The sequence below is a fragment of the Ostrea edulis genome, chromosome 4 (genome assembly GCF_947568905.1).
Source record: "Ostrea edulis chromosome 4, xbOstEdul1.1, whole genome shotgun sequence".
NCBI classification, from domain to species: domain Eukaryota; kingdom Metazoa; phylum Mollusca; class Bivalvia; order Ostreida; family Ostreidae; genus Ostrea; species Ostrea edulis.
This window is the reverse complement of record NC_079167.1, coordinates 32,801,894-32,816,343: the sequence shown is the minus strand read 5'-3', so window position 1 is coordinate 32,816,343 and position 14,450 is coordinate 32,801,894. Positions and strand designations below refer to the sequence as shown.

Here is a 14,450-nt window from a genome sequence, read left to right as displayed (position 1 = left end):
CACAGCAATGAATTTATACACACATTTCTGCTACATATTAGTATGAAAGTTTCATTCAAACACCTAAGCAGTCAACGGAAACGAGATCTGTGTGGTAAAATATTTGTTTTAATCAGTGTATTGTGTATGATAGATTTCTTTGAAATAGAGATTAAGGTCAGATTTAGAACCAAATTAGTGAACTGAAACTAGATCTGTGTGGTGAAACATTTCTTTTAACCAGTGTGTTTTGTATGCATGTGATAGATAAGACGGAGATGGGAGATAATAGAAAGTGCATTTAAAAAGCCAATTCCCGGACCAATGGAGCTTGCAGTAAGTATCTTTATGTTGATAATCCTACTGTTATATATTGTATCTATGTTGTCATTTATGAAATCTGATAATGCATAATCAGCTCTTTTTCGATAGGACGCCATTTGTAAATACAACACAAAGATGACAGAGAAGAACTTCCAGATCCTGTATCACTTCTGTATTGATGTGAGTTTACATACCTGTAATTCTGTATTGGTGTGAGTTTACATACCTGTAATTCTGTATTGGTGTGAGTTTACATACCTGTAATTCTGTATTGATGTGAGTTTACATACCTGTAATTCTGTATTGATGTGAGTTTACATACCTGTAATTCTGTATTGATGTGAGTTTACATACCTGTAATTCTGTATTGATGTGAGATTACATACCTGTAATTCTGTATTGATGTGAGTTTACATACCTGTAATTCTGTATTGATGTGAGTTTACATACCTGTAATTCTGTATTGATGTGAGTTTACATACCTGTAATTCTGTATTGATGTGAGTTTACATACCTGTAATTCTGTATTGATGTGAGTTTACATACCTGTAATTCTGTATTGGTGTGAGTTTACATACCTGTAATTCTGTATTGGTGTGAGTTTACATACCTGTAATTCTGTATTGATGTGAGTTTACATACCTGTAATTCTGTATTGATGTGAGTTTACATTTACATACCTGTAATTCTGTATTGATGTGAGTTTACATACCTGTAATTCTGTATTGATGTGAGTTTACATACCTGTAATTCTGTATTGATGTGAGTTTACATTTACATACCTGTAATTCTGTATTGATATGAGTTTACATACCTGTAATTCTGTATTGATGTGAGTTTACATACCTGTAATTCTGTATTGATATGAGTTTACATACCTGTAATTCTGTATTGATGTGAGTTTACATACCTGTAATTCTGTATTGGTGTGAGTTTATATACCTGTAATTCTGTATTGGTGTGAGTTTATATACCTGTAATTCTGTATTGGTGTGAGTTTACATACCTGTAATTCTGTATTGATGTGAGTTTACATACCTGTAATTCTGTATTGATGTGAGATTACATACCTGTAATTCTGTATTGATGTGAGTTTACATACCTGTAATTCTGTATTGATGTGAGTTTACATATCTGTAATTCTGTATTGATGTGAGTTTACATACCTGTAATTCTGTATTGATGTGAGTTTACATACCTGTAATTCTGTATTGATATGAGTTTACATACCTGTAATTCTGTATTGATGTGAGTTTACATACCTGTAATTCTGTATTGATGTGAGTTTACACACCTGTAATTCTGTATTGGTGTGAGTTTACATACCTGTAATTCTGTATTGATGTGAGTTTACATACCTGTAATTCTGTATTGATGTGAGTTTACATACCTGTAATTCTGTATTGGTGTGAGTTTACATACCTGTAATTCTGTATTGATGTGAGTTTACATACCTGTAATTCTGTATTGGTGTGAGTTTATATACCTGTAATTCTGTATTGGTGTGAGTTTACATTTACATACCTGTAATTCTGTATTGATATGAGTTTACATACCTGTAATTCTGTATTGATATGAGTTTACATACCTGTAATTCTGTATTGATGTGAGTTTACATACCTGTAATTCTGTATTGATATGAGTTTACATACCTGTAATTCTGTATTGGTGTGAGTTTATATACCTGTAATTCTGTATTGATGTGAGTTTACATACCTGTAATTCTGTATTGATGTGAGTTTACATACCTGTAATTCTGTATTGATGTGAGTTTACATACCTGTAATTCTGTATTGATGTGAGTTTACATACCTGTAATTCTGTATTGATGTGAGTTTACATACCTGTAATTCTGTATTGGTGTGAGTTTACATACCTGTAATTCTGTATTGATGTGAGTTTACATACCTGTAATTCTGTATTGATGTGAGTTTACATACCTGTAATTCTGTATTGATGTGAGTTTACATACCTGTAATTCTGTATTGGTGTGAGTTTACATACCTGTAATTCTGTATTGGTGTGAGTTTACATACCTGTAATTCTGTATTGATGTGAGTTTACATACCTGTAATTCTGTATTGATGTGAGTTTACATACCTGTAATTCTGTATTGATGTGAGTTTACATACCTGTAATTCTGTATTGATGTGAGTTTACATACCTGTAATTCTGTATTGGTGTGAGTGTATATACCTGTAATTCTGTATTGGTGTGAGTGTATATACCTGTAATTCTGTATTGGTGTGAGTGTATATACCTGTAATTATTCCATCGTGCAACTATTTACAAAGGGTATATAGCATTGCTGCTGTACGTGTGTCTATGTGTAGATGTATCCGTTACAACTTGTGGGCAAAATTTAAAGAGAACCCTTGCAACAAGGATGATCAAACTTTGCATGCTTCTGTGGCATTGTAAGAGGACGAACCTTATTTATTTTCAAGTAAATTGGTGAAATAATTTTAGAATATTGCATCATTACAACGATTAAGCAATGGAATTTTATGTACAAGTTAACAATACAGACTTCTGGATAAATTTAAAGTAAAATTAGAATAGTAAGAGAATGGGGAGGGATAGTTAAATACTGACCTATTATGAATCCTGGAATATTGACAGAGTGCACGAATTCAGTTATGTTGATGAACTAGCACAAATCTTGAGACGTGTATGAATTAAAAGTGTCATTTGTCAGCTAGCTTTGATCGACGCTTATGGCCATTGAGCAGGAAGGGATCTTTATCGTACCACACCTGCTGTGACACGGGACCTCGGTTTTTTCGGTCTCATCCGAAGGACCGCCCCATTTAGTTGCCTCTTACAACAAGCAAGGGGTACTGGGGACCTATTCTAACCCGGATCCCCATGGGACTCAGCTAGCTTTAAGTAATAAAAATAATATGATGAACACATTTTTGAACATCAGTTTTATTACCACTCGTGTCAGTTAACAATATAGAATGAATCTGTGAGGCTTTGGGATGTACGTAATTCTTGAAAGCAAAAAAGACATGTGACAAGCTTCAGCCATCTCTCATCACCGGAATTTGTTGTCCCGTTTAAGTACGAAAACTAATGTTGCTTCAATAGGAATCGTTTGATTTGATTCTTTATGCATGTAACTGTATGGTAGGTAAATTACCAAACTTTAGAGTATACGTGATGTGTTTCTGCTGGAATAAGGGAAACTGCCCAACCTTGATATGCATATTATGCCCCCCTTAACAACATGTTTTGATACAAAAATATGATACCTCTTCCGCAGAGAGAGCCCGGGAAGGGGGGGGGGGGGGGGGGGGGAGTGATGAGAGCAGAAAGAAGAAGGGATGGGATAAATGAATTGAAAGTAGTTTCTACATGATAAATACTTCATATTTATTCTCATCAAAACTATATATGTACATAAAACATGTATGGAGTAATCCATCTTGATTTTCTACAAAAGAATTTGGCCTTGTTTACTCATTTATGCCCAAATTATGCATATGTCCATAGCATTTCCTGTTGCATTTCCTGTCACAGGGTGATGCTCCGCTTAGCAGTGCTCTTCTTACTTTTGTATTGTTGCGAGTTTACATAACCATAATTACCTGAACATTTCTCTTTTGCTGAGTTATATCTTTTCACTATATTTTAGAAGTGTTAAAAAGTGGATTAGAAAAGATTTTAAAAATTGAATGTTTTGCATTTAATTCATCAAATATGTATTCATTTGAATTCATGTAGCAGTTTGTGTGAGAGTTATATATAAGGTGATTTATGGATTGAAAAGTCTACAAGTGAATTGATTGTGTTGTACATATACACTGTAGAATGGTCTTTTGCATACCCTAGATAAAATTCTCCAAAATGGTATCGTTTTCTAACATGACTGGCAGATAATTCTGTATTTTCCAATAAGATATGAGAGAGAGAGAGAGCAATGTAAATTTTCTCTCAATTATCCTTTTACTCAAGCAGTATACATGTATAAAAAAAATCTTCTGATTTTTTTTCCTGATTTTTTTTCAACAGATCCTATCAAATGCAGAAAGGCGACACTTTTTTGAAAATACTTTACCAAAGATGATTAAGCTGGCTCTTAGCTTACCAAATCTCATCACTCAGGTTCGTCATTTCTTAACTTACCGAATCTCATCACTCAGGTTCGTCATTTCTTAACTTACCGAATCTCATCACTCAGGTTCGTCATTTCTGTGAATGTAGTTAGAGTGATGCAAATTCAGTTAGACCGACATTGATATTGTATACAGGGAATTATTTGCCCCCGTTTTATTTTCGCCCTTGTTGTCAATAGGCGAATTTAAGACGGGGCGAGGTTGTGTTTTTTCTCATATCTCTCTTTAACACAGCTGTGTGTGGTCGAATTTAAAACAGAGTGAAACCTTCAACAAGTGTAGAAAGGCAAAAATAGCACAGGGCAAAAATGATCCTATATACCATAATCAAATAATCAGTTACTGTAAATTACCAGTTGTAAAAGGGAGACTGCAGATTCCAAATTTCAGAAAATGACCTTTTTCTGGTGAAAATTTTCAACCAAAGAAGGGGTCGAAAGCCTCAGTAAGCCTCATACCCCCCCCCCCCCCCCCCCCCCCCCCCCTCAGTCCACATCTGGTTGTAGGCAAGAATTGTGTTGATTGTGCATTATTGTTTTTCTTTTGTAGCCCATTCCTCTGTTGAAGAGGAACAGAAGCAAAAGCATCACTATGTCCCAGGAACAAGTGGCATGTTTGCTGGCTAATGCGTTTTTCTGCACATTTCCAAGAAGAAATGCAAGAGGGAAGGCATCGGAATACTTTAACTACCCTTCAATTAATTTCAGCAGGTTAGCTTTAAGAGTGAAATATAAACCAATCGACTGAATTTAAGTTTCAAGAGTGAAAGATGAACCATTCAGTTTGAAATTGAAAACTGGATACAATATTATACTTTGTCACATAATTTTCATGGTTTATTGTTTAAATCTGTTCTCGTGCAGTTTTGAATTTATGATTTTTATGTCCTTTCAGCGTCAATGTTTACAGCTAGGTTATATTTACTGCAGTTGTTATTCACTGTTTTCATTTACAGTGAAAACAGCAGAAAGATAGCTACAGTGAAAATAAGGCTGTTTACAGTATTCAAATAGCTTTAGTTATTGTTGACCTATATTTTTTGGTGTGTTACAAAAAATCCTGAGTTACATGTAAATACCAGCTGGCTTTAGTTCAGCTATAAGAGAACTTTTCCGTTTATTGAATGCATAGATTAAAGATATGGTGTAATTATTTACATGTACACAACACATTATCATTGTCTCATGTAAATTTATCGCAATTCACCTTTGAATTAGAACGCTTTGGCCGATATAGTGTTGCGTTTTGTGACGACACAATTGAATCTGTTTATAATACAATTGCGAAATGCAACAGAAACTTTCATTGGTTCATATGTATAAGTCCGCCCAAATTCCCTTATACGGGAGTAGTCGGCATTTGAAAACATGACAGCCACATGGAAACAAACTTCAAAGGAAGAAAGAGAAAAAGTTATATTCTTGTGTTGTCTCATAAATTTGATATAAAAAAATTTCTAACATATTTTCCTATTATACTTGTGTCCAAACATACCTTCAAATATCTATTAAAGCCCCATACGACCCAAAAACTAACAGCTTTTGATGATTTCGTTCGTTGACGTAGCCATGTTAGGTAGCCAGTCAATTCGAATCCCGGTTCATTTCCATACTGGCACAATGGTGTCTAGATGTGAACTAATACCCCACAAATATTTTAGCTAAACATTTTAAATAATATATCATCCCAGTTCCATTAAATGATAATTATTCAAATAGCTAAACTCACGGCAATGCGGCTTTCATTAGTCTGAGCCGGTCTCCATCTCTGCCACAAGAGTGTTAAGGACCATAATGGGCTTATGTAGCATTTTCGTTAATCAAGGGCTTATTTTACCTTTACAAAAACTATATCTTTTAATTTCTATTAATTATTCGTGTTGATAATTAATGAAGAGCAAATACATAACTTACAATCATTTTATGAATAGATATCCTGTACATTTACCAATAGCAACAGAGTTCGAATTGACCGGCTACCTAACATGGCTACGTCAACAAACGAAATCATTTGAAGCTGCGAGTTTTCGGGTCGTGTGTGGCTTTAATGAATATTTGAAGGTAAGTTTGGACACAAGTATAGTAGGAAAATATGTTAAGATTTTTTTAATATTGAATTTATGAGACAGCAACACAAGAATACACCGATAACGCGATATCAGGACTCAACCGTGCGCAGCTTTTGGTGCCCTGTAAATCGAAGGTTTTTATAAGACCTGGATCTGTAGCTCTGTTCCGTCACAATATTTTTTCAGAGAGCTACAGTTCTCCAGCTAGTAATTTTCTAGTCAGTCCATCTTATCTGAATCACACGAATCAGCTCGAGAAAGTGGGCAGGCTGTAATCGGCCATTGAAAACTCTTGTTGTATTACATCAAACATGTCATTCAAACTGCTCGATCGTCTCATTCAATTGTGTCGTCACACAACGCAATACTATATCGGGTAAAGCGTTCTAATTCAAAGGTGAATTGCGATAAATAAACAGAAATTGAGTCGTACTTAAAATCACTGAAATTGGACAATTTTCTCCTTAAAATGAATGAACTTGATCAAATACCACGACAAATTACTACACTCTGATGAAGACATGTTTTGTCAATCTTTCACAATGCATCACAAGATATCCCTAAACAATGTGTGAGGACTAATTACCTCAATCTTGATAACTTTTGCTTAACATAAAAAGCAAATTACAATATTTTCTAAGCAATAATGGTAATACAAAGTATTGTTTATGTTGACCTTGAATGATGATGCATGTTGACCTGAATGATGATGCATGTTGACCTTGAATGATGATGAATGTTGACCTTGAATGATGATGAATGTTGACCTTGAATGGTGATGTATGTTGACCTTGAATGGTGATGAATGTTGACCTTGAATGGTGATGAATGTTGACCTGAATGATGATGTATGTTGACCTTGAATGATGATTAATGTTGACCTTGAATGATGATGGATGTTGGACTTGAATGATGATGAATGTTTGATCATTGATCTTGTTCTGGTACTGCTGAATTGAAATGAAAGGTGAAATTCTTTTAATAATAATCATTTTTAAAAGAATAATAACCTCATGGATTAAAGTGATAAATGGAAATCCATAGACAAAAGTAATTATTTTTAAAAGAATTATATTGTTTGATTGATTGTATATTGTTTAACATCACGCTCGAGAATCTTTCACTCATTTGGAGATGTCACCATTGCCAGTGAAGGGCTGCAAAATTTAGGCCTATGCTCGGCGCTTACAGCTTTTGAGCAGTAAGGTATCTTTATCGTGGTACACCTGCTGTGTCACGGGACCTCAGTTTTTTGCGGTTTCATCCGAAGGACCGCCCCATTTAGTCGCCTTGTACGACAAGCAAGAGGTACTGAGGACCTATTCTAACCCAGATCTCCATGGACTAAACTGATCAATATAAATCCATGGACAAAAGTAATTATTTTTAAAAGAATTATAACCTTATGGATTAAACTAATAAATGTAAATCCATGCAGACAAACGTACATCTACAGATGATGAACAGATGGATCATTACTCCTCCTTGGGTACGAGTTTTCCTGTCTAGTGTCAGATGACATGAATTTCTGAAGGCACCTCAATTTATTGATTAACATTTTGATTTAAGGAGGAATAACACACCAGAGAAATCTGATGTAAATGGAAAGTGGAGGATATACAATATTTTGTGTGGAGTGCCTAGTTAACATAAACTCAAATAATTGAAGATATTTTCAATTATACATGTATTGCTCTCATTAATTCAATTGATGCACACATTAATTCAATTGATGAGAGCAATTATTGAATTGAAGCGTGCATTAATTCATATGATGAGAGCAGTAATTGATTTAATGCGCGCATTAATTGAATTAAAGATAGCAATAATTGAATTGATGATACATGTATATCTTCAATTATTTGAGTTTATGTTAATTTGGCGCTCCATAATTTTGAAATTGAAAACTTTCAAATTTACCTTATTTAATTTTTAGAAATGCAGTTTTAGTAGAATGTAATCAGGTGGGGGGGGGGGGGGATTAAAACCCCTGCTAGACTTGAACCCATGATTTACAGGTCAGTAATCTACTGAGCTACCCAGCTAGGTGATTGAATTTAAAAGGAACATACATGTGTTGCTGATATTTGTTTCAAAAGGACTTCAGCCATTTAATGATACAATGATGTGTCATTTCTCCTTAAATCCAGAGTTTTACGCGTTAAGTCATCTGTCACTGTAATACGTTTACAGTTTTATGTATGTATGATACAGTTTTTACTAATGAGAACTAACCCAGTTCTGGTCTCTTTTTCAGTTTATACGATGGCGATCCATTTTATCAACCCATCAAATTGGAGAAGTTGAAGTGCATCTTCCATTACTTTAGAAGAGTCACCACCAAAAGTAAGGGGTCCATTGATGTTTATCCTTACGTTGTGTGGTTAATCAGAGTTTGTACACTGTGTGGTTTTGTAATCGTGTTGTGGATTTTTAGATTAAGAATAAGTTTTTCTTAATTTTCACTTTCTTTCATTTTTATGTTCAAATTCTTGCTTGCCCAACCCCACTTTTTATTTTCACTTTATTGATTTCTATAAGTCATAGTCAACTTTCCTTTCATTTATTTTCACTTTTGTATTTTCTTTTACCAGCTGCATGACTTTTAATTTTTACTTCCATGCTTTGTTTTACTTAGTTCTCTGTTCTCATTTTCACTTTCGTTTTCCCAGCATCCAACTCTCCTTTCACTTTTACTGAACATTATGATTTTTTTTTACCCAGTGTCCATGCCAAGGTGTCCTTTCATTTTCACTTTCTTGGTTTCTTTTACTCAGTGCCCATGTTGAACTCTCCTTTCATTTTCACTTTCTTGCTTTCTTCTACTCAGTGCCCATGTTGAACTCTCCTTTCATTTTCACTTTCTTGCTTTCTTCTACTCAGTGCCCATGTTGAACTCTCCTTTCATTTTCACTTTCTTGCTTTCTTTTACTCAGTGCCGGCAGGTGTAGTGACCTTCACTCGACAGAGTTTGGATAACTTCCCAGACTGGAAAAACCTGGAGACAAAATTAACAGACATTCATGTGTCAGCTGAGGGGACCATTGAAGATGATGGGGACGGACTGCTACAGGTAGGTGGATCCATTATTTAACACCCCCTACCATTACAAGTTACGACGGCCCCGCCAGTACCTGCACAAAGCTCCACAGTCTTGGATACATGTATAACGACTTGATAAGACAGTGTACAAGATAGGACCTGATTCATTGTGGGGTAAAACTATCATCTGATGAAGTGTGCATAACACACCTGGTTTATCAATATTTCTAATCCATTCCTATGTGAAGAAATTCTGCTGAAAATGTTGGCAAAATCTTTGTAGAAGAAAGAGTTTTATATTAAGTGTTGTTTTCTAGTGTCCTATTGTCATTATTTTTTATTACTTTCTGTCTTTCTTCAGGTGGACTTTGCCAACAAATACTTAGGGGGTGGGGTGTTAGGTATGGGAGCTGTTCAGGAGGAGATACGATTCCTCATCTGTCCTGAGATGTTGGTAACGAGACTCTTCACTGAGTGCCTGGAGAAAAACGAAAGCCTTATAATGATGGGTAAGATGTAGGTAAAGACTTCCCTGTATGTGCCAAGTACATGTCTCTGCCTTTTAAAGTGCCCTTGACACTTAGGATGGCCTTGACCTTTTCCATTTTATTTGAACTGAATAACATGTTTGATTTCCATGCATATATACAATATACTCCAAGGTATATGATTTTATTTTTGTAAATCATATTCCCTGGATACATATTCTAAACAGGTACTTGTACATATAATGAAAGTGAAAGTAACCATGTTCCTCCTCCCTCAGTTTTCTATTAGGAATTGCTATGCAGGTTTGCTATGGTGAATGCAGTGTAATTACCCTCTTCTCCTGCTAGCAGAGTTTTGGGGATATTTAAGTACTCTGTCCTAGTGACAGTCTGTCTTTTTTATTTCTTATTCCACTTCTAAAAGAGAATCATCAGGTCTTCCTTGACAAAAAATTACTTTTGACAAAAGGATGTGTCCTGCAAATCATGAAAATAATAATAAAAAAAGATACAGAAAATGATGTGGATGGGCAGTATGAAATTCTCTTCTCATACACTTATACATATTTGTAGTATGAAATAAAAGTAGAAAACATGTCACAATTCTCAAGCAAGGCCATTTAGAAAAATGTCAAGGTCATAGCAAAAAATCTTCTACATAATGCAAAAATTGTAAAAGTTATAAATTGTATGCCCCCATATAGAGAATACCATTACATAAACCAAAATCAATGATCAATCGTCAATGGGCATTTGTTTCTCACAAACATTCTGTTTACATTTGAATTTCAGGTTGTGAAAGATTCAGTAATTACTCAGGGTATGCTGGCAAATTTGAATGGTCAGGCGATTTTGTGGATCAAACTGAAAGGTATTGACAATGCTGGATATAAATATATACTTCATGTTCATTTTCCTGCTCCGACTTCTCAGAAATTTGGCAGATACTCTTTAGTACCCATGAACATAATGTGCATTTCAAAATGTGAAAGATGAGATGTGTATTCTTGTAAATTCATCTGAGCCAGTTTCGTGATAAGTGCACCTGTCTTTGCAATGTTGGTCTCTCACCCATCAATTTATCAAATATGCGGTTCATGAAATGATTTAGACATAAAGTGTTACCCTTTTCCATCTGTCATTCTTTCATAGCAAGATTTTCCAACTCTTTTTTTATGCCCCCGAGATCAAAGATCAGGGGGCATATTGTTTTTGTCCTGTCTATCATTATGTAATTCTGTAATCATGTCTGAAACTTTAACCTTGCTAATAACTTTTGAATAGTAAGTGATAGAGCTTTGATATTTTACATGAATATTCCTTGTGACAAGACCTTTCCATGGGTACCAACATTTTTGACCCGGTGACCTTGACCTTGGAGTTTGACCTACTTTTTGAAAACTTTAACCTTGCTAGTAACTTTTGAACAGTAAGTGATAGAGCTTTGATATTTCACATGAGTATTCCTTATGATACGACCTTTCTGTGGGTACCAACATTTTTGACCCAGTGATCTTGGAGTTTGACCTACTTTGTTTGTAGATAGTGGGGTAATATTTGAGATATCTCTTTATATTGATGACTTACAGATCAAGAACAAGTTTCATGTTGATTGACTTATTTCACCAATATGATTGCCCTTAGACTTGATAAAAATTTCGATTAAATTAGTGACTGTTTTTTTGCTGTGCTTTAAGATAATTTTTTTTGGAAGATCTCTTTATATTGCTGTCTGTTTTCTGGACCTTTTTAGTTGTGATTGTAAACAATGCCAATGTAAACAGATTTTTTGGTCAGTCTCTCGTATTGATGACTTTCAGGTCGCAGTGCTTGTAAACAGATTTTTTGTATTTCTATATTGATGACGTAAGATCAAATCTGAGTTTATGTCTATTGACCTATTTCAACCAGGGTTATTACCTTTATGATAATAACTTACAGATTAAGCTGATTTTCATTGTGGACCTTTATAATAACTTACAGATTAAGCTGATTTTCATTGTGGACCTTTATGATAATAACTTACAGATTAAGCTGATTTTCATTGTGGACCTTTATGATAATAACTTACAGATTAAGCTGATTTTCATTGTGGACCTTTACAATAACTTACAGATTAAGCTGATTTTCATTGTGGACCTTTATAATAACTTACAGATTAAGCTGATTTTCATTGTGGACCTTTATAATAACTTACAGATTAAGCTGATTTTCATTGTGGACCTTTATAATAACCTACAGATTAAGCTGATTTTCATTGTGGACCTTTATGATAATAACTTACAGATTAAGCTGATTTTCATTGTGGACCTTTATAATAACTTACAGATTAAGCTGATTTTCATTGTGTGCCTTTATGATAATAACTTACAGATTAAGCTGATTTTCATTGTGGACCTTTATAATAACTTACAGATTAAGTTTTGGACCTACATTCAACAGAGTTATTGCCCTTGGACTTATGTCTCTGACAGTACTCACTTTTTTCCACAGATATTATTAAACAAATAAACAATTGTTGTGTTTCTTAGTAATTAAGTAATTAGTATCTGAATTCATTAAGTGGTCTGTCTTGCATTAATTCTTTATGAAGTCCACATTGCACTCTCATGTATTTAGTGTAATTCAGTTCTTTTTTTTCAACTGATTGAAGAAACAAATTCTTAAATATGATATGTAATTTTGTATCCTTTGCACCCAATTTTCGCATCCTTCCACTTTCAAATACTTGAAACTTGAATGATATTTTCACATCTTTCCACTTTAAAATACTTCAAACTTGAATGTCGACAGGGACGTTTGTGTCATACTGACACATCTAGTTTCCTTCAGAAATTGGGTCATGTCGACTTAACAATGCCCTGCTTGGGAAAGGGGATTCCGATTTTTTCTTTGGTCTGTTTTGTGTTTCAAATGGAAAAGAGTCACATGTCTTTCAAGAAATAGAAGGAAAAAAAAGGGGGGGGGGGGTCGGTTAAAAAGTCTTCTGTAGAACTTTAGTGTTAGAAATAACCTTATAGCTCTTTACATTGTAAAGTTTTAATCATACCACAGTTGGTTTGATGGAGTCTAAAATTCAACATATTGTAAGAATAGGAAAAAATTATCTTTAAAATTGTCAATTGCAATTGCACTGTTTATTTCATTCACGGTAGTTCACTGTCTGATTACTTATAGTTGTCAGTTAAAGGGACATGGACACGATTTGAGCTGAAAAGTTTCAAACTTTACTTTTTGAGTTTTAATGTTTAGAATGCTTAACTAAGGTATTACTAATGATCAGCAAAAATATGAATGTCAGTAGTCAAGGTGCATGGGAGATACTGAGGTCACAAGTCCTTGTTATGTAAACAAGGATCATGCCATGTTTTTGTTTACATAGGTTAAATAAACTAGAACAACTTTCGTTTAAAGCAGATTTTTTCAATTTATAAGTGAATTCTTAACACAATTAAATATTTTCTAGTGTTTGGCACATCTCATTTTGTTTTAAGCATGCTATTTTCTATTAAACAATCTAATGTAAACAAAAACACGACACGAGCCATATTTACATAACAAAGAATTGTGAGTGCTGTATCTCACTTATAGCTCAACAACTGATATTCAGATTTTGGTTGACCATTAGAAATACTTTAGTTAAGCATTGTAAACAATGAAAATGGAATTTTCAGCTCAAATCGTGCCATACCCCTTTAAGGTTAGAACTTCTATAAGTCGTCGAGACAATGGCTAAAACAGCAAGGTTTGAGTTTTACATAGAGTACCTTGAAGTTTTAAAAAATCCCAGAGGAATGGACCACAACAGTTTGGAATTTACCGTATACAGGATAAATTTCACCCCCTTTTTATTTCGCCCTCATTCAAAGCGGACGATTTTAAAACTCAAGGAATTAAATCTTTCATTACTTTAAATTAGCTAGCAACAATTTCAGGCAAATTTAATTTTGAGCAAAATCATTTTCCAACATAATAATTATAATAAAATTTGTATAGTGCCTTATATAAAACAAATTACTCTAAGGTGCTTTAGAAGGGTAAGAAGAGGAATGCAACGACAAAACACAATTAAATGAAATTAAATGACAGATGACATAAGACATGTATGGGCAAAAATAACACGGGAAGAGAATTTTCCTGTCTAATGTTGACTGAAATACAAGTTACAGTAACACGTATAATGAACATCTATAGTTGTAATGAAATAATTTCCAGTGTTGCTTTGGGTCACTATTATTTAGAACTATTGTGTCTGTTACAAAAATAGTATTCTTGCAGAGTTTCATGAATTTAGCTTTTTTTTTTTTTTAGAGATGCATGGGGGCGGTTGTACACCGACGTGATAGCGATCGATGCCTTGGTCATCCGAGAACACAGTCACCAGTTCCGGTTGGGATCCGTCATTAGAGAGCTCAACAAAGTCAGTTC

General features: G+C 34.2%; 1 protein-coding gene across 2 annotated transcripts in view; it reads left to right on the top strand.

The window, feature by feature from the left end:
- Positions 1-14,450, top strand: part of LOC125672051 (poly(ADP-ribose) glycohydrolase-like) — a 36,738-nt gene that overhangs the window by 17,576 nt on the left and 4,712 nt on the right. For both annotated transcript variants that reach the window (XM_048908120.2, XM_048908119.2), the window contains exons 9-17: positions 247-315; positions 412-483; positions 4,321-4,413; positions 4,974-5,134; positions 8,750-8,838; positions 9,429-9,565; positions 9,896-10,043; positions 10,815-10,893; positions 14,334-14,442. In XM_048908120.2, coding sequence (XP_048764077.2) covers positions 247-315; positions 412-483; positions 4,321-4,413; positions 4,974-5,134; positions 8,750-8,838; positions 9,429-9,565; positions 9,896-10,043; positions 10,815-10,893; positions 14,334-14,442 — 957 coding nt within the window. The remainder of the gene's footprint in view (positions 1-246; positions 316-411; positions 484-4,320; positions 4,414-4,973; positions 5,135-8,749; positions 8,839-9,428; positions 9,566-9,895; positions 10,044-10,814; positions 10,894-14,333; positions 14,443-14,450) is intronic.